We start from the raw sequence: 21,078 nt of genomic DNA, 5'->3' as shown, positions 1-21,078 counted from the left end.
CTTATACAGAGGGACTACTTTTTTGGTGTGAATGGCATTTTTTTTTTTTTTTTAGTGGTAGTGGTAGTAATCGTGGAACAAGATGCAAGAAAGCAAGTGTAGGAGCTTATGTAGTAGCATCAGGCAAAAAAAAAAAAAAAAAAAATATTCACACAACCATTCCCTCTAAATGTTTGTCCAGTTCCTCCTTAAATTTATTTAACCTATCAACTTCCACAATGACAGATGGAAGTTTGTTCCAGCAATTAACCACCCGCTGCCTAAAGGCAAATTTCGCACATCAATTCTACAGTTGTCTTTCCTCAATTTGAATTTATGCCCCCTTAGGTTCGTAATCTGAACAAGTGGAAGAATCCCATCAGAAAACTGATATGCTCAACCCAATCAAGGCCTTATACACCTCAATCAGATCACCTCACAGGTGTCTAGTCTCCAGCTGCTGAAATTTGCAGAACTTAAGCCTCTCTTGGTAAGAGGATCCCTTCATTCCCCTCACCAATCTTGTTGCCCTTCTCTGTACATACTCAAAGCAAAGCTACATCTTTCCTAAAATGAAGCCTCCAGACCTGTATGCAGTACTCAAGGTGTGGTCTGACCATTGCCTTATACAGAGGGACTACTTTTGCTTTAACAAAGATGACTACAATGCAGTGGGATCCTCTGATGGTGCTACCAGCAGCAAATTCTGTTTGTTTCCCATTTGAAAACATTCAGGTAAGTAATTGTGTTTGTGCCTTGGTTTTTTATACCAATTAAGACATACAGTCAGTCCTCGTATAACACGTGTTTACACTACATGAATTCGATCATACACGATTTATAAATAGGGGAACAATATCGTATATAACACGAACCGAATTCGATTATGCACGATTCGCCTTTGTGTTTACAAGAAATGGCTGTCGAACGTGGAATCACCCCAACTGAACGCAACACGACAGGAATGAAAAGAAGATTCTGAAAATGTATTTGTTTTTTATATCAGTGAAGGGGAAACACATTTCACCATAATAGTGTAAAAACCCACACAATTCCAGCTATCGGTATTATCGCAAATGCAATTAGATCAAGTTTACAACTAGTTTATAACAGATTCCACTAGCAGAAACGCAACTGGAAATTGTTTTTATTGTTTTATGGTAGTAATCCCCAGAAATGTGCTTTAGTAAAATGTGAGCTAGTGAGGTGTTCATAGTGTCTCTGCCTTTACGGTGTTGTTTATTCAGTTGCTACATGCGCACAGCTTTGTTTACGTATATCAAGCATGCCTCCTCATTTTGTAATTGTGCTTTATTCCCTAAAAATGAGTAAAATACTTAAAAGGTGTGAAAAAGAAGTGTCCTGGTGAAGACATTACAGATTCAGAGAGAAAAAGAAAAGCAATATTGATAAACAGAGACGGACTGGGTCAAAAATTCTTACCCGGGAAAATTTGTAGTGGCCTCATACTAGCATTAAGGCCTCCATAGCTGAGTGGGCATGAGCGGGAGTGCAGTAGCACACGCTCTTTGAATAGACCGGGGTTCAAGCCCCTGACTGCTGAATACGGTCGATCTGCCAACCCGCACTAGACCAGCGTGGCAGATTATGGTCCATTTCCCTCAACATGAATTGTTGAGGAGGCTTCCATCCTGCAGTGGGTTGATAAAGGCTGCACTTTACTTTTTTTTTTTTTCATACTAGCATTTATGGCCAAAATCACACTGGCCTCCGACCCACCGTGGTTTCCCTGGTAAGGCTTATGGCCAGTCCGCCTCTGTCGATAGAGGAAAAAATATGAAATTGTGAAACGCTTTCAGCGAAATGAAAGACCATGTGATATTGCACGTGCTACAGGCCTAAATGAGGCAACACCGAGAATTACAAAGAATGCAAAGAAAATAACAACTTTCATAGCAGGAACAACTCAAAGTGTAATTAAAATCCATTAGATTAAGACACAAAGAATTGGAAGAGATGGAACGGCTGTCATCTGTTTGGATAGAAAATCAAACAAAACACAAGTTTGCTTACAATAGAAGCAAAAGCATTAGCAATAGTTTATTACGGTAATTTATTGTGTTTGGTAATGTTTTGATTACAAATGTGTGTTCAACCTTGGGTGGTCGGCACCTAACCCTATTTTTCCCATAGGGCCTGTTGTTTATATTGCACGATTTTGCAATGTGATTTCTAGATTTGCACGAGGGTTTCTAGGAACACAACTATCGTGCTATACAAGGACTGACTGTACTCATATAGGCTTAGACCTAAATGGATGTCAGATGACCTGATCAGATTTACAGCAGAGAAGAAAAATACATGAGATGCATATAAAGAATCAGGTGATTCAGAAGCATACAGAAGACATAAACTAAACTATTCAAGTCGTCAATTAGGTGAGAAAGCTAAGGATGATTATGAGAGGTCTTTGGCAAAAAAATGCAAAGCAGCAGCAAAAACTTCTTATGTAAACAATAGAAGAATGGTGTGAAAAACATTAGTCTGCTTGATATGAATGGTATAACTGATAATGATCTTGCTCAGGTTGCTGACAAACTGAATGGATATTCTGCATCTACATTCACATGTGAAGAAGATTTTAAAGATGGAGATGCCAGAAGTAAATCAAATTACAGGGAACTAAATATTTTGTGATAATTGAGAGGAAAGTGGAAGAGAAATTGTTGCATCTATATGTAAATAAGCCCTGGGCCATCCCAGAATCTATCCAATTACATTTAGAGAGGCAGGAAATGAGATCTGCAAAACTTTAGCCATAATTATGAGAGCATCATTGGAGTCAAGAGGAGGACCCTAAGGACAGCAGGTGTGCAAAGTACTCCCAATTCACAAAGCAGGATCATAGAGTAAAGTGAGTAATTACAGAGCTGTAAGCTTGAATTCTGTTCAAGATAAATGGAGGCGCTGGTTAAAGAAGTAATGCAGGACCATTTAGAGAGGAATATAGCTTTAAGGCAGTCACAGCATGGATTTGTTAAAGTTTAATCTTACATGACCAATACTACAGAAAACTATGATGCAGCAAAAATGTTGGTTGGATGGTATTTTAATGACACACTGGCAGCTAAGTCATTAATGCACCAAGTCAAAATAGATAAAATAAGAACTGGATTCCAAAAATAATTTTTACATCACATAATTAGATTTCAATAAAGCTTTCGACACTGTTGTATATAAAAGAGTACTGTACAAACTGGAGCAATTCTGCATTAGTGGTATGATATGGATAAAGGAATAAGCTACTGATATGGATAAAGGAATGGGTGACTAGGAGAAGTCAGAGATAGTTATCAATGGGCACAGCTCTTCTTGTACTAATGTTAATTTTGAGCAGTTCCCCAAAGTTCAGTGCTGGGCTTTTTGTTTCCAATAATTACTAATGATACTGATGAAGGTTTAATATGTCCAAGTTTGGCAGGGTGGTTAATGAAATTAATCAGGGTATGCTACTACAATGAGATCTAGAAAAATTAGGCAGATGGGTAGAGAAATGGCAACTGAAGCTTAACATTGACAAATGCAAGGTAGTGCATACGGGTAGAAGTAATCCAAGAATAACATACCAACTGTGTCATACAATATTGAGGGTAGTGGAGAAGAAAGACCTTGGGGAATTGTGCAATTCAACATGAAGTTTTCTAAGCAGTGCAGACAGGTTACAGGACAACTCATAGGGATTTGCCAATGACATACAGGAATTCTGCAAAGAACCTTTTTGTGATAAGCATTAGCAAAGGCACATGAGGCAAGAAAGCAAACTTATATAGCATCAGCCAAAAAAAAAAAAAAAAAAAAAGACCTTCTAATTTCATCCATCCACTCGCTCCAAATGCTTGTCTAGTTCTGCCCTGAATCTATTTAAGTAATCAACTTCTACAACGACAGATGGAATTTTGTTCCAGCAATCAACTACCCGCTGGCTAAAGGCAAACTTCCACACATCTATCCTACAACCCAATTTGAATTTGTGCCCTCTCAGGCGATTATTCTGAGCAAGAGAAAGAATCCCAATAGCACTGAGCATGCTCAAACCATTCAAGGCTTTATACACAACAATCAGATTACCTTGCAGGTGCCTAGCCTCCAGACACTGTAATTTGCAAAACTTAAGCTTTTCTTCGTAAGAGCAACCCTTTGTTCCATTCACTAATCTTGTTGCCCTTGTCTGCACTCACTCACTCCAGCAGCTCTACATCCTTCCTAAAATGAGGCCTCCAGACCTGTATACAGTACTCAAGGTGTGGCCTCGCCATTGCCTTATACAAGGGGATAATCACCTCCTTATCCCTGCTAGAAAAATTCCTGTATATCATTGACAAAACACCATAAGCTACACTTGCAGACCGTCTGCACTGCTCAGAAAACTTCATCTCTGCCTGCACAATTTCACCCATATCCTTTTCATTCTCTACCACTGTCAGTGTAGTACTGCACAGTTGAGATGTTACTCTGGGGTTACTGCTTCCCATACGCATTACTTCACATTTGTCAATGTTAAACTTCATTTGCCAGCTCTCAGCCCATCTTTTCTCAGCTTAACTTTTCTAGGTCCTGTTGCAACAGCGTACTGTCATATGTCATTAACAACCATGCCAACCTTCGTCTGCAAACTTCTACATTTAGCCTGATATACCATCATCAATATCATTAACAAACACAGAAAACAACAATGGACACAGCACTAAACCCTGAGGAACTCCACTAATAACATTAGTCCACAATGAGCAGTGTCCATTGATTACCACTCTCTGTCTTCTCCCACTCATCCATCCCTTTATCCATAGCAGCAATTTGCCTCCAATGCCACACTGCTCCAATTTGTTCAGCAGTCTTCCATGTGCAACAGTATCAAAAGGATTTTTAAGATCCAAATATATGATATCAAAGTTATTCCCTGCATCCAGTTTCTTAAAGCAAGCTTATGCAGCATCAGCCAAAAAAAAAAAAAAAAAAAACCCTTCCACTTCACTCCTCCGTTCTTCCGAAATACATGTACAGCTGAGCCTTAAATTTATTTAGGCTACCAACTTCCACAACAAGGGATGGAAGTCTGTTCTACCAACCAACTACCCGCTGGCTAAAGGCAAATTTCCGCACATCTATCCTACATCTGTCTTTCCTCAATTTGAATTTATGCCCTCTCAGGTGATTATTCTGAGCAAGAGGCAGTATCCCATCAGCATCGAGCATGCTCAAACCATTCAAGGCTTTGTACACCTCTATCAGATCACCTCACTGGTGCCTAGTCTCCAGACACTGTAATTTGCAAAACTTAAGCCTTTCTTCGTAAGAGCAACCCTTCGTTCCGTTCACTAACCTTGTTGCCCTTCTCTGTACTCGTTCCAGCAGCTCTACATCCTTCTTGAAATGAGGCCTCCCGGCCTGTATACAGTACTCAAGGTGCGGCCTGACCATTGCCTTATACAAGGGAATAATCACCTCCCCCATCCCTGCTAGAAAAATTCCTGTATATCATTGATAAAACACCATGAGCTACTCTTGCAGCCCGTCTGCACTGCTCAGAGAACTTCATATCTGCCTGCACAATTACCCCCAGGTCCTTTTCATTCTCTACCACTGTCACTGTAGTACCACAGAGTTGATACGTTGCTCTGGGGTTGCTGCTTCCCATATATAGTACTTTACATTTGTCAATGTTAAACTTCATTTGCCACCTCTCAGCCCATCTGCTCAACCTTTCCAGATCCTGTTGCAGCAACATAGCATCAGTAGCATCCTTAACAACCCTGACAACGTTTGTATCATCTGCAAACTTGGACATTAAGCTTGATATACCATTATTTATAAATACGGAAAACAAAAATGGACCCAACACTGAACCCTGAGGGACTTCACTAATAACATTAGTCCACGATGAGCAGTGTCCATTAATTACCACTCTCTGTCTTCTGCCACTCAACCATCCCTTTATCCATAGCAACAATTTGCCACCAATGCTACAATTTGTGCAGCAGTCTTAAATGTGCAGCAGTATCAAAAGCCTTTCTAAGATCCAAATATATAATATCAAATTTATTCCCTGCATCCAATTCTTTTGTTACTACATCATAGTATCCAATCAAATTGGTCAGCCAAGCCCTTCCCTTAACAAAAGCATGCTCTGTCTGAGCTATAACTGAATTCTTGTCAAGATGATCCTGCAGTGCTTCTTTAACCAGTGCTTCCATTAATTTTCCTGGAATAAAGTTAAACTCACAGGTCTATAATTACTTGTATCAGCCTTTGATCCTCGTTTGTGAATTGGGGTTGCATTTGGACATCTCCAGTCTGTGGGTACCTCCCCTGAGTCCAAGGAAACTCTCATAAGTATGGCTAATGGATTGCTTACTTCCTTTGCTGCCTCCTTTAATATAACTGGATAGATCCTAATCCACCCCAGGTGGCTTTCTTGTATTTATCTTCAACAATTTCTCCTCCACTTTACTCTCAATTATTACAAGATCATCTAGCTCACTGCCAGTATTTACTTCATCTATGGCATTCCCCTTCCTGAATAACTCCTCATGTGTGAATGTAGATGCAAAATATTGATTTAGTTTGTTAGCTACCTGAGCAGGATCATGAACAGTTGAACGATCGATATCAAGTGGACCAATCTGATTCATCCCCTTCCGTCTAGAGTTTACATAAGTAAAGAACTCCTTGCTGTTTTTCTTTGCATCCCTTGCCAAAGATTTCTCGTCATCTGCCTTCGCCTGCCTAACCTCCTTTTTAACTTGGTTACAGATCAACTTATATCTATCATAGGCTTCTGTGTCGCATGTTAATTTATATGTATCCCATGCATTTTTCTTCTCTGCCATATATCTCTGCCTGAACCTTGAACAATATTTCTTAGTTGGAATGTAAAGCCTAGTAGCTTCCAAGATAAGTTCTTTGAATGCTTCCCATTTTGAGTTTGCTGTTGGTAACATCATCAGTTGGTCCCACTGTATAGAATTTAAATACTGTCTCGTAGTCACCTTTACGAAAGAAATAACCCTTCCCTTTGCCCCTGATGGTAGTTATCTCCTTGAGTAAATCCCACTTCGGCACACTGTGATCACTGCCACCTAGTAGTTCCTGTATCTGCAGATTCTTAATGCAAGAAGAATCACTACTGATAATCAAATCAAGAGTATTGCTCCCTCTAGTTGCCTCCCAAACATGCCGATTTAGTTGTTTGTTATTTGGTTTTTAGGAGCATTAGCAACTAAGGTAATATTGCTCCGGGAATATGCGGTGGTCATTCCCTGACCTTTCCGCATCCTCCGTATTTGGTTGTGACGGGCTCAAGCCCCATCTAATCAAGAAGCATGTAGTACACACTGCTGCTCCTTCCCACCTGGCTACCGAGGCGCCACTGATTTAGAAAACAATCATCCAATAAATCCACAAAAGCCTTGCTAGTGTGTGAGTGACCAACCAACCCACAAATTCCAGTCAATATCCGGGAAATTAAAATCCCCCATTATAAGACTCTCTGATTTGCTGGCCCACTCTATTTCCCTGTACAGTTCCTTATTATACTCATCAGAGTCATTAGGCCTATAGCACACTCCTACTCTCAATTTTGATCTCCCAATGCTTATGTCACACCAAACTGACTCAACACTGCACTGTTCAGCGATGTCGACTGGCTTCACTTCCTTGGATTTTATGTGTTTCTTAACTAATAGCATAACCCCTCCTCCCTTCCTATCCTCTCTATCCTTTCTGTAGACGTTGTACTCCCCAAATTCCAGTTCTGCATTACTTATATCTGTGTGACACCACGTCTCTAATATCACAACAATATCCGCCTTTGATGCTTTGAGCAATACCTCAAATTCATCAAATTTATTTACCAAAATCCTAGCATTGGTATACACGCAAGTATACATGCACCTGTTCTTTTTCTTAGCTACCCTAACACAACCCATGTGTTTACTTGTACCCCAATGACTCCCAGCAGTCTCTGAAATATCCTGCATCTTATTTTCCAAGCTGCTGCTCATTCCAATAGAAGAAGTGCAAGAATCACTCTCACCTCTGCCAGTGGCTACTGTTAATATATTAGTTCTTGTATCCCCCTAATCTAGCAGTTTTCCGACCCACCTAACACTGCCTCGATAGCATCAGCAAACATTCTTGCACCCTTTCTATTTAAGTGTATCCCATCCCTGTAGAAGCAGTCTCTCCTGTTAACAAGTACAGATCAGGCTGAAAAAAATTCTACCCCTTGAGCCTTGCACAACCTTTCCAGGGCCAAATTGATCGACAGGGCTCTCATCATATACTCCCTCCTATCGTGTCTTTGCAGAATTGCAGACACTTTCAAATTCAACCCCCTTCCATGTGCAACAGTATCAAAAGTATTTCTAAGATCCAAATACGTGTATATGATATCAAAGTTATTCCCTGCATCCAGTTTCTTTGTGACCACATCATAGTATCCAATCAAATTGGTCAAGCAAGACTTCCCCTTAACAAAACCATGCTGTGTCCGAGCTATAACTGAACTCTTATCTGGATGATCCTGCAGTGCTTCTTTAACCAGTGCCTCCATCAATTTCCCTGGAACAGAAGTTAACACTAACAGGTCTGTAATTACTTGTGTCACCCTTTAATCCTCCTTTGTGAATTGGGGTCATATTTGCACATCTCTAGTCCATGAGTACCTCTCCTGAGTCCAAGGAGGGTGTTTATCCCACCGTATGAAGCAATGATTAGATCACATTGTATTTGTATTGCATACACATCTAGATGCCTTATTTTACGAAGGATGTGGATTTATTGGAACAGCTGCATAGAAGGGCAACCAGATTAGTGAGGGAAACAAAAGGAACTCTTACCAGGAAAGGCTTCAATTTTGGAAATTGTAGCATTTGGAAACTAGGCATGTGTGAAGAGATCTGTTTTGAGATGTTTCTGGCTTTGAATGGATTAAGTAAGCTAAATGCTATTGTGTCATTCCTCTTGCTTGGACACATGTGAAGTGCCATAAATTTAAACTGAAAAAGGATGGTTGCAGGACAGATGTGTGCAAATTTTTTTTTAATCCGGCTGGTAGTTGATCATTGGAACAAACTTCAACTTCCATCTGGGCTGTGTAAGTGAATAAATTTAAGGAGTAAACATATTATTAAATGAATTGGGCACATGATGTTGGTGATTTTTTTTTTTTATGGCTGATGCTATAAAGTTTGATTTCTTGCATCAATTGCCACTAAGTCACAAAAAAGGGGGTCGTGATAGACAGTAGATAAAAGTTGAAAGGATAGGATAGAGAGACATGAGGTGTGAACCATCCATGAGATGTGAATACTAATTTATGATAAACCTACTCATGTTCTAAATGACACAATCTAGTTGTGTCATCTACTGTGGATACTTATATATCATGGAAGATATATATTCCATCAATCCTCGACACATCAATCGTTTGTTGTTTGTTTGTTATTTGGTTTTTAGGAGCATTAGCAACTAAGGCCATATTGCTCCGGGAAATGCGGTGGCCATTCCCTGACCTTTCCGCATCCTCCATATTTGGTGGTGACGGGCTCGAACCCCGGTCTAATCAAGAAGCGTGTGCTACGCACTAGCTGCTGCTCCTTCCCACCTGGCTACGGAGGCGCCACACATCAATCAGGTCCAAAACTTTAAACATATATCTTTTAAAATATAAGCACCTCTAAGTGTGTCAGAAATTCAAGTCTTATCAATGGCTGGAGCCTGGAATTGTGTTGGAGTGGCCCAAACCTAGTGTGGCCACAGCCAAAGTCCGTGCAGATTGCCAAAAGAAACTGTTGTTCTCATTCCCAACATTTGGTGCATACACATTTATTAACTGAATTATCCTGCCTCCTAACACCCAATTGATACACATGACTCTACAGTGCAAATCTCATAAATTTCTCAATTAGCATTAGTATTGGAAGCTACAACTGATGCAAGGAAGCAAGTTATACAGTGTCACCCAAAAAAGAAAAAAAAGGGGGAAAAAATATATGTACAACCACCTCATCTTTCCATCCCTCTTTAATATTTATTGGAGGGATTTGTCTAATTCTAATTTTTTATTTTATTTTATTTTTAACAAATTCCCTTTTTTAAGTAAAAGGTTAAAACTATAAAAAATGCAAAAAACATAATATTACATACAAGGGAATCAATAGCAATTTGTTGGGTCATTTGCTGATGAACTTCCCAGCAGTTCCAAGTACCTTGCATTGTCAAGATTTTTAAGTTGTCAATCCCATAAAAGGAACAAGGCCACAGAAGGCTTACACCAAACTCCTTTGTATGAGATTATTACTGATGATATAATTGGACTGATAAGATATTCCGGCTTCTATTAACCTTTTTAGACTCACGTTGTTATTGTAATAGTCAGATTTTATGCAGTGAACGTGGTTCAAGGTCTAGACTGGTCCCTACAATCAGAACATGCAAAAAATAGATGAAGTGATCCCGAGCACAAAGGAGGTCTGGTTTCCCGATACCCTAATCAGTTGAAAACCGAGGTTCCTTTCTAATCTGCCAGCTCCTCTGGTGCAACTAATTTTCTACCAGGTTTACAATAGCACCATGTCTTTTAACTCGAACATCATGTCTTCTATGATACCTTTGTGCTATGGCGAGCGACTTGACTGCACTGCCTATCCGTACTACATCCTCTTGATGTTCTAGAGAGGGTAGGAAGGGCACTGATCATAGTTTTCACTAGGTCAACAAATGCATGACCGGATAGTAATTTGGTTCCATCACCCACCTCCATCAATTGGTGTTGTGAGCAAACCTAGTTAGAATATTTGAAACAACAGCTATCATAGGAGCCATGCAGGAGATCCTTCCATCTCTTCTTTATGGGATGCTTTAGAATCTATAAAAAAATTTCCATCCTTTAACAAATTCTTAGCTGAGCTCAGTTCTTTTTTTTTATGGATGATCTTTCAATCAAGTAGTGTACTAGGTTAGAAGCAGAGCCCAGTTGCTTCTCTAATCTTTCTTTCTTCAATAAGGGAATAAACCATCATAGCAAAGGGATACCTAGTCCCCCCATCCACAATGTTGGCATAAAAGTATGCATTTACCACGTCATTTGGCAACCTAAGCCATTTCTTAATAGCAAGTCTAACCTGGGTGTCCCAGCCATTAAATCTGGAAGCTGTTACCCTCCTCAGCACTAAACAATGATAAAATCTAGGCAACAAATATGCCTGGAGGATAAACAGCCTCTGCTGGGGTTTTAACAGGGCTTTTTGAAGCCTCCCAGCAGATCACCCAGGAAGACAGTCAGATAAGATTTATCAGAGACAGTGAAGGCTATCCCCAAATATTTCCAGGTCTAATTAATATCACCTGAAGGTAACCTGGTTTTACCTATTAGGAAGTTCTTGAGCTCCACTTTGACTTTCTGCTTACCCGAGTCTACCCAGGATAGTGTCCAACTCTTCTCAACATTGATTCTAAGACCCTTGGCAGTGAAGAAATTATTCGCCTGATCTAAAAGGCACTGCAATCCGGATTGCGCGGAAGACGCCATCAGTGAAGGCCAAAGCATTCACTGATGACCTCATCAGAGTGGTGATCAATGGACACTGCTCATCATGGACTAATGTTATTAGTAGAGTCCCTCAGGGTTCAGCATTGAGTCCATTGTTGTTTTCTGTGTTTGTTAATGATATTGATGATGGTATATCAGGCTTAATGTCCGAGTTTAAAACAAATATATGAGGAAATTTTACAAAATAATTAGTCTAAAACCAAATGAAAAGTGACAAAGTATCACCTTATCGCACCCCCGTTAGTTGAACATAGCTTAATGTAATCACCTCTGAACCTCATTTGAGGTAACATAGGAGCGGTGCAATTGAAAAATAAAATTAATAAACATTACAGACAACTGTTTCCTCCACCGCAGCTCAATGATAGCGTAAAAAGAGACACTATCGAACACTTTACATAAATCAATCGAGGCTAAATGGAGAGTCTTGAGCTCCTTTCTTGCAACCTTGATCAGTGATTGTAAAATAATTGTATTTTTGGCAGCTCCATCAACTGGAAGAAAGGCTTTCTGTCTGTTATCCGACTTCATCATAGATGAGAGTCTGCTTGCAAGGGCCTTGTGATATGTTTTCAATATAACAGAAGACAGAGTTATTTGTCTGAATTCAGATGGTAATTTTGAATCGATCTTCTTTAAAATAAATATGGTATATGCATCGTACAAACACTGGGGAATAAAACTGACCCATAAAAATATGTGTATAAGGTCAAACAAAAGATTTTCCGAAATGGATCTTAATTGCATTGAAGTCACTCCATCAGGAGCAGGACTAGATGATAGCGCTGGTAAAGCAGATCTTAATTCAGCATTAGTAATAGGTTTATAAAGATTTACCCTTATCACTGGATATTCCTCATAGCCTGATTTAAAATACAAGTCTTCTTCTTTTAAATTATCCCTGCAAAAGATGTTTTTCCAAAATCTGAGAAACACTAAAGATTCAACCGCTTCTTCAGATGCCTTCACTGGATCCAGAATATTATTGGCACATCTTTTTCGATTTTTGTGGTAAATGTGTTGAGTTTTTGCATACTCCCTTTTCCTCAGACTATGTCTACTTAAGTTGGAAGGATCAACTAGAGTTTTAACAATAGGTTGAGTTTGAGGTAATATCCCAACAATACTAGATTTAATATAATTATTCAATTCATCAACATCCAGCCTGTAGTCTAGAGCTTCAGCCAGAACGCGTTTAACTTTTTGATGGTCATAAGTCAAAGCAGAAATCAAAGCTACAGTTGTTCTTGTTATTTGGTTTTGGTTTTTGTTTTTTGTTTTGGTTTTTTTGGAGTCTGCTGACGAGGCTACTAGGAGACGGTCGTGTTCAAAGCCGCTAAGTGGATTTTTCTTTTTATTGATTTGAAATTATTGTTTTTCTAAAACTTATGATTTAAATTTAGTAGTATAACATTATTTTGTGATTTTCTGATTAATTTGGTGTATTTATTCTTTACTCGGCCTTGTAATTGCATAAAAGTATCGGTAAGGGTTTCCACGTGTTTCAACTCCGCTACCGTTCGTAACTTTCCCGCCTTTGTGATACGATAGTTATATACCGTACTAGATAGCGTTAGTTGAACTTCGTTAGCAGTTAAATTGTACTTTTAAATAAATACATATAACGACTTACATTACAAACGTAATATAATTAATTATAATTAACATAATTAATAACATGACATAATTAATTATAATTAATTAATAAATTAATAGAATCATAACTCAGACCAGAGCAGCAAAGCAAAAGGCTCAAGCTAATGGAAGTGCTGTGGCTCAGAGCAGAACTGAGGGGGGCAGTTGTCCTCTGACTCACAGCCTTACAAAATGCACTGTTTCCTTGATGTTTGCAGAGCAATCGGGTACGGGACATGATACTGCCAAGGGGGATGTCTTTGTGTGTGCACGATGCAAGGAGTGTATCGATATCAGGCAACCACCCAACTCGGCGCTCTTGTAGGCCTATATGAGAGCTTGAAGGACAGGGTGGATGACCTCGAAGAAACTAAATTGAGGGGCCCATCAAGCTCTCAGCTGCCCACATCAACACCAGGGCTTGCACTTGGGCTTCGCGTGACACAGAGACAACCCCCAAGGCAGAATGCGCTGGTCCCGAAAGAACTAGTAGTTGTTCGTGACTCTATTGTCAGGGAAACGGGGAACATGCTTTGTAAAAAAGATAGGTGGAACAGGACCAGGGTATGTCTGCCAGGGGCAAAGGTTGATGATGTTGTAGAGCGGATATCATCTTTTAAGGGCACAAAAGGTGATATAGTTGTACACGTTGGCACTAATAATATTAAGAGTAGGAGACCGGCAGAATTACTTAACAAGTACAGGTCACTGTTGAACAAAGCCGAGAATTAGGGTTGAATTTGAAAGTGTCTGCAATTCTGCCCAGACACGATAGGAGGGAGTATATGATGAGATCCTTGTCGATCAATTCGGCCCTGGAAAGATTGTGCAAGGCTCAAGGGGTAGAATTTTTTTCAGCCTGGACTGTACTTGTTAACAGGAGAGATTGCTTCTACAGGGATGGGATACGCTTAAATAGAAAGGGTGCAAGAATATTTGCTGATGCTATCGAGGCAGTGTTAGGTGCGTCGGAAAACTGCTAGCTTGGGGGGAGACAAAGACCAATAGATTGACAGTAGCCACTGGCAGAGGTGAAAGAGATTCTTCCACTGCTTCTATTAGAATGAGCAGAAGCCTGAAAAACAAGATGCATGGTATTTCAGAGACTGCTGGGAGCCATTGCGGTACAAGTAAACACATGGGTTGTGTTAGGGTAGCTAAGAATAGAAACAGGTGCAGGTATACTTGCGTGTACACCAATGCTAGGAGTTTAGTAAATAAATTTGATGAATTTGTGGTATTGCTCAAAACATCGAAGGCAGATATTGTTGGAATATCAGAGACGTGGTGTCACACAGATATAAGGGATGCAGAACTGCAATTTGGGGAGTACAACGTCTACAGAAAGGATAGACAGGATAGGAAGGGGGGAGGGGTTATGCTATTAGTTAAGAAACACATAAAAACCAAGGAAGTGAAGCCAGTCGACATCGCTGGACAGTGCAGTGTTGAGTCAGTTTGGTGTGACATAAACATTGGGAGATCAAAATTGAGAGTAGGAGTGTGCTATAGGCCTAATGACTCTGATGAGTATAATAAGGAACTGTACAGGGAAATAGAGTGGGCCAGTAAATCAGAGAGTCTTATAATGGGAGATTTTAATTTCCCAGATATTGACTGGAATTTGGGGGCTGGTTACTCACACACTAGCAGGGCTTTTGTGGATTTATTGGATGATTGTTTTCTACATCAGCATGTTCGGGAGGCAACTAGAGGGAGTAATACTCTTGATTTGATTATCAGCAGTGATTCTTCATGCATTAAGAATCTGCAGATAAATGAACCACTAGGTGGCAGTGATCACAGTGTGCTGATGTGGGATTTACTCAAAGAGGTAACTACCATTAGGGGTAAAGGGAAGGGTTATTGCTTCCGTAAAGGCGACTACGATGGACTGAGACAGTATTTAAATTCTATACAGTGGGACAAACTGATCATGTTACCAACAGCAAATTCAAAATGGGAAGGATTCAAAGAACTTATCTTGGAAGCTACTAGGCTTTACATACCAACTAAGAAATATTGTTCAAGGTTTAGGCCAAAATGGATGTCAGATGAACTAATGAGGCATATGGCAGAGAAGAAAAATGCATGGGATACTTACAAATTAACACATGACACAGAAGCCTATGATAGATACAAGTTGATATGCAATCAAGTTACAAAGGAGGTTAGGCAGGCGAAGGCAGATTACGAGAAATCCTTGGCAAGGGATGCAAAGAAAAACAGCAAAGAGTTCTTTACTTATGTAAACTCTAGAAGGAAGGGGATGAATCAGATTGGTCCACTTGATATCGATGGGTCAACTGTTGATGATCCTGCTCAGGTAGTTAACAAACTAAATGAATATTTTGCATCGACATTCACACATGAGGAGTTATTCAGCGAGGGGAATGCCAGAGGTGTATTCAACTCTAGCAGTAAGCTACAGAATCTCGAAATAACTGGGAGTAAAGTGGAGGAGAAACTGTTGAAGATAAACACAAGAAAGGCACCCGGGGTAGATGGGATCTGTCCAGTTATATTAAAGGAGGCAGCAAAGGAAGTAAGCAAACCCTTAGCCATAATTATGAGAGCTTCCTTGGACTCAGGGGAGGTACCCATAGACTGGAAATGTGCAAATGTGACCCCAATTCACAAAGGAGGATCAAAGGCTGACACAAGTAATTATAGACCTGTGAGCTTAACTTCTGTTCCAGGAAAATTAATGGAGGCACTGGTTAAAGAAGCACTGCAGGATCATTTAGACAAGACTTCAGTTATGGCTCAGACACAGCATGGTTTTGTTAAGGGGAAGTCTTGCCTGACCAACTTGATTGGATACTATGATGCAGTCACAAAAGAACTGGATGCAGGGAATAACTTTGATATTATATACTTGGATCTTAGAAAGGCTTTTGATACTGTTGCACATGAAAGACTGCTACACAAATTGTGATGGTCTACACAATGTGATGGTCATTCCCTGACCTTTCCGCATCCTCCATATTTGGTGGTCATGGGCTTGAACCCTGGTCTAATCAAGAAGCGTGTGCTACGCACTGCTGCTCCCGCCCACCTGGCTACGGAGGCACCTTCAGCTATAGAAGCCAGCATAATGTCAGACTACCCACTTCCACAACACCAGCTGAAAGTTTGTTCCAACAATTAATCACTCTCTGGCTAAAAGCAAAGTTTTGCATATCTATCCTACAACCATCCATTTTAAATTTATATCCCCTTATGTGTGTGCTATCTGAGAAGAAGTAAGGATGCCATCAACATTTACCTAATGCAATCTTAAAGTATGTCATGTTGTTCTTTTATGCATCCATTCCTACAGGCCCAGATCTTTCTTAAATTGAGGCTTATGCAGCATTTAAGATGTGGCCAAGTCATTGCCTTCTACAATACGATATACAACTAGGTTGCAATTAATGCAAGTTCAAATAATGCAATATTCGATTTAGTGCGAATTGTATAACGATACCAGGTCGCGTTTAATGCGAACCAAAATTCAGTTAATGCAAGGCTAGCACAGCTAGCCTCATATTAGAAGATTAGCCTCGATTAGTCTCGCATTAGATACTGCTACATTTGTTTATCTTCGCGTGTGCATGTGCTACTTGCCTGTCGTAATATACATTAGTTTTCATGATTTGTTTTGATCGTTTTAAGAAGTGCCCATAACAAAATGGATAAAAGGAAGATTCCTTCAGATAAAAACACTACGAGCGCAAAAAAGAAGAGGCTCGTTATTAGATTAGAGCAAAAAATTGATGTTATTGAACGACAGGAATGCAGTCATAGCAACTCTAAAATAGGATGAGATGTTGGAATGCCTGAATCTATGGTACGGAATATTATAAAACATGCAGGAGAAATAAAAGAAAAATGTAAAGTTGCATCAGCCTTTTGTGGTTTGCAAACATCTCCAAGGAATAGAAGTATTACTGTGATAGAAATGGAGCGTCTTTTAACTGTATGGATTGAGGATTGTAATCAAAAATGCATTCCCCTTAGCAGAGCAGCCATTCAGACCAAAGCTTTAAATTTGTTTAAGAGAGTAAAAGAAAAAAATAATGAAGTAGAAGAAAGGTTTAGTGCGAAACGTTTAGTTCTGTGGTCCAGTTATGTGGACCACAGAGCTTGGTAACCAGGCACCTTAGAGGTGACCTGATTGAAGCTTATAAGGCTCTGAGAGGGGTGAGTAAAATGAATGAAGGTGGAATTTTCACTGTTATAGAGAATTCCTGAACTCTGGTTGGGGGCATAAAGTCGAATTAAAGGGGAAGAGGTTTAGACTAGATTGTAATAAGTTTTCTTTTAACCAGCAAGTCATTGATTGCTGGAACAAGTTGCCTTCACATGTAGCTGAGCCTACCAGTTTGAATAAATTCAAAGGTCAACTGGATAGTTAACCTATGTGAGGAGGGAAGCAAATAATTTGTATTTTCTTATGTACTTGCCCTCCCCACCCCGAGCCAGTGCTGCAACAGCCTGTGGCTTCCTTGCATTATATGGCTATTACTCTATTCCTATAAAACAAAACAAATTTTTATTCTGTAGTTGTAAAAATGCATATATTTTAATGCTTTCTGTATTGTGTTGTTGAGAGAAAGTCAAAGGTATGAATTATTAATTAACTCTACCAAAATAAAAGAAACAGAAAAAAATCATTTTATACTCACATATTGTTTTTCTTTACCTACCTTTTCTATCAGGTCACATATTACAGCATTGTTGAAATAATCTATATGTTCCCACTGGATACCCTGGGGAATAAATTATCCTCCATTTATCAAAACCTTCCTGAAGGAAACAACGCATGCAGCAAATTGATTTTGTTTTTAAAAATATATAAGAAAAATGTTTGTTTCACTCAATTGCACATATTTATTATTATTTTGCAATAATCTTACATTACTATACATTTTAAGTTATTTTTGTTGTACAAGTTTATTTGGGCTTCTAATGGGCCAGTGATGTGCAACACAAAGCCTCACCTGGCCAAATTAACCCCATCTTCATGTTAGTGTGGCCGGTTAAACTGATGGGGCTATGACAACCAAGTAGTACCAGAATAAGCATAATATCTTTAGTTGGAGGATATGCCAAATGGGCTAATCCAAAAGCCTCAGACAGACAGCAGCTTTGTCATTGGACACCTTGTGCTTTGGCTAGTAACCAATCTACAAGTTCTTTCAAGTTTAAAAAGAAAAAAGTTCAGCACTGTCTTGGATGGAAATTACCCTGGCCTGGCTAAGGATAATGATTGGAAAAAAATATTTTTGGCTACTTGGAACATGAGAAGTATAACTCACAAAGAAGATCAAATTGATGATATTCTGATGCAAAAGAAAATAAATATAGCTGTTTTGACAGAAACAAAAAAGTAACTTAATGGAACAACAGAAACCAAATACCACAGCCATTTCTACAGTGGTGTTAGAAAAGAAGAACAAGCAAGAGCAGGAGTATCAATTATCAATCACAAATCACTTAAAGTTAGAATAAATAATTATACAAATACGTCTAAAAATAGAAAGAGGTTATCTAACAGTAATAGGCTTATAATATACACGTAAGTTAGTTATAATCCAGTTTAATACAAATATTAACAAAAATCAGTAGCTTTCGAGATGCGTGTCTCTTTGTCAACTGACAAATTAAATACATTGAATACAATACAACGAGCTGAGTAAGGCACATTAATCATGCGTCATTGTTGTTGCACGGACGTGCGCTGCTTTCTACACCACTGATCATCCAGCAATAAAACAGTTGTCTCTCGGATGGGATGTAGACGTATGCCTTTCTGGCGATTTAATGCCTTTGGATTGTTTACTATGTTGAGTGACTCTAGCCATAGGCAGTGGCGAAAGTGTTGTGAGTGGTCTACTATTTCAAAGTCGCATTTGGGGTCAAGATCGTGGTTGGTGGCCCAAAAATGTTCTGCGACCGTGGACTGGTCAGTTTCGGCAAGCCGGATTGCTCTGTCGTGTTCGTGAGGCGATCCTGGAGACGCCTTGATGTTTCTCCTATGTAGCAACTGTTACAGTCTCTACAGGTGATGCGATATACCACATTGCTGCGTAAGACAGGTGTGACAGGGGTCTTCACGCTGGAGACAAGTGAACATAGGTTCCTGCAGGGTAATTGCACACATTTGATGTTGTAACTTCTAAGGACCTTCGAGATCCGTCCTGACGGGCCGGGATAATAGGGAATGTAGGCGGACGATATACCGACTTTGTCCGGTGGTCTTCGGTTGGATGCGAGTTCTTCTGCATGTAACAGGCATCTGCTTAGTACATGGGATGGATAACCACATTTGGTTAGGTCTGCCTTCACACGGGAGATCTCGTTATGCCTAATTGTGTCGGTGCTGGAATGGCTCCAAGCCCTGGAGAATAGGGTGCGGGCAGTGCTATTCAGATGGCTTGGTGCGTGGCCGGACCTGTAGTTAGTGAATTGACCGCACCACATAGGTTTGCGGTATACTGAGGTCTCTAGATGTGGGCCTACGCAATGCACTAGGACGTCCAGGAACGGGAACGTACCATTCACCTCTGATTCTATGGTAAACTTGATGAAATTAGATAGGGAGTTGAGGTATTCCAGCAGTGCAGTTTCAGAACCACGTGGTATTACGGTAAAAATATCGTCAACGTATCTACACCATGTTGTAATAGGTGTAGGTGGGTTCTGGTGTATCTGCTCCTCCAGATCTTCCATGGCGACGTTGGCTACTACGGAACTGACAGGGGCACCCATAGCAGTGCCATGTACCTGCTGGTAGAGTGAATCCTCAAAAGTGAAGATGCTGCTTGATAAGCATAGGTTGAGGGCGGTACAGATGTCATCAGTGGATAGTGATGTCCTGGATTGGAGGCTTAAGTCGTTCTCGAGGAGCCTTCTGGCGCAGTGCACGGCCTGTTGGACGGGAATTGAAATGAATAAAGAAACCACATCAAATGATGCCATGACAGTGTTCTCAGTGATTGAAAGGTCCTTAATGAGGTGGATGAATTCACTGCTATTTTTAACGGTGTGCGAGGTATTACCTATAAGAGGTGAGAGGAGGCACGCGATATGTTTGGACAGTTCATACGTTGGGGCACTGCAGCACGACACTATTGGTCTGAGGGGAATACCCGGTTTGTGGATCTTTGGTAATCCATACAATTGCGGTAGTTGGCAGCCAGTAGCACGTAGAAGACGCTGAGTTGTGATCGAGATCTTCTTATCTTTAAACCATGTGTGGATGAGTTTATTGACATGTGTCTCTAGACGTTTCAAGACCTTAATGGGTGGATCAGATAGAGGTTCATATACGTTTGGGTCTAGTAGTAGGGTCAGGGCTTTCTCTCGGTAGGTTGATCGGTCCGGCGGCCTTTATCCGCAGGAAGTACGACGATGGAGTTGTCTTTTCTTATAGACGATAGGGCGGCATGCTGACGATGGTTAAGGTTTGAGTAAGTTTTCCGAGTGCTGCGGAGGATTGCGGCAGTCCTCAAACGGATCTCGTTGGCAGTTTCTTCGGGAAGGTTGGTAATACTGGCTTCTATACCCATAGCGAGCTGTGTGAATGGAGGTTTGGATGGTATGACGGCGAATTTCATGCCGTTGGATAAAACATTCAGCTGCTCGCTGGATAGTTGTTTGCTGCTTAGATTCAAGATGAAGGAAGTTGTGTCATTTGAATGTGTGTTCGCCTTTAAGGAGTTAGCTTCTATGCTTAAGTTTATGAATTTGCGCTGTTGGCGTAAATGGTAGGTATTCGAGATCTGATTAGCCCGATGGCAGATGGTATCCTAGAGACAACCATTTTATTGCTGGATGATCACTGGTGTAGAAAGCAGCGCACGTCCGTGCAACAACAATGACACATGATTAACGTGCCTTACTCA

General features: G+C 40.2%; 1 protein-coding gene across 1 annotated transcript in view; it reads right to left on the bottom strand.

The window, feature by feature from the left end:
• Positions 1–21,078, bottom strand: part of LOC150075139 (unconventional myosin-Ib-like) — a 317,137-nt gene that overhangs the window by 189,798 nt on the left and 106,261 nt on the right. The window contains exon 5 of the mRNA XM_090388377.1: positions 17,878–17,940. Within this exon, the coding sequence (XP_090244503.1) occupies positions 17,878–17,940 (63 nt within the window). The remainder of the gene's footprint in view (positions 1–17,877; positions 17,941–21,078) is intronic.

Source organism: Mastigoproctus giganteus, chromosome 14 (assembly GCF_048544385.1).
Source record: "Mastigoproctus giganteus isolate SK-2022 chromosome 14, ASM4854438v1, whole genome shotgun sequence".
Classification (NCBI taxonomy): domain Eukaryota; kingdom Metazoa; phylum Arthropoda; class Arachnida; order Uropygi; family Thelyphonidae; genus Mastigoproctus; species Mastigoproctus giganteus.
This window is presented reverse-complemented; position numbering and strand designations above follow the sequence as displayed.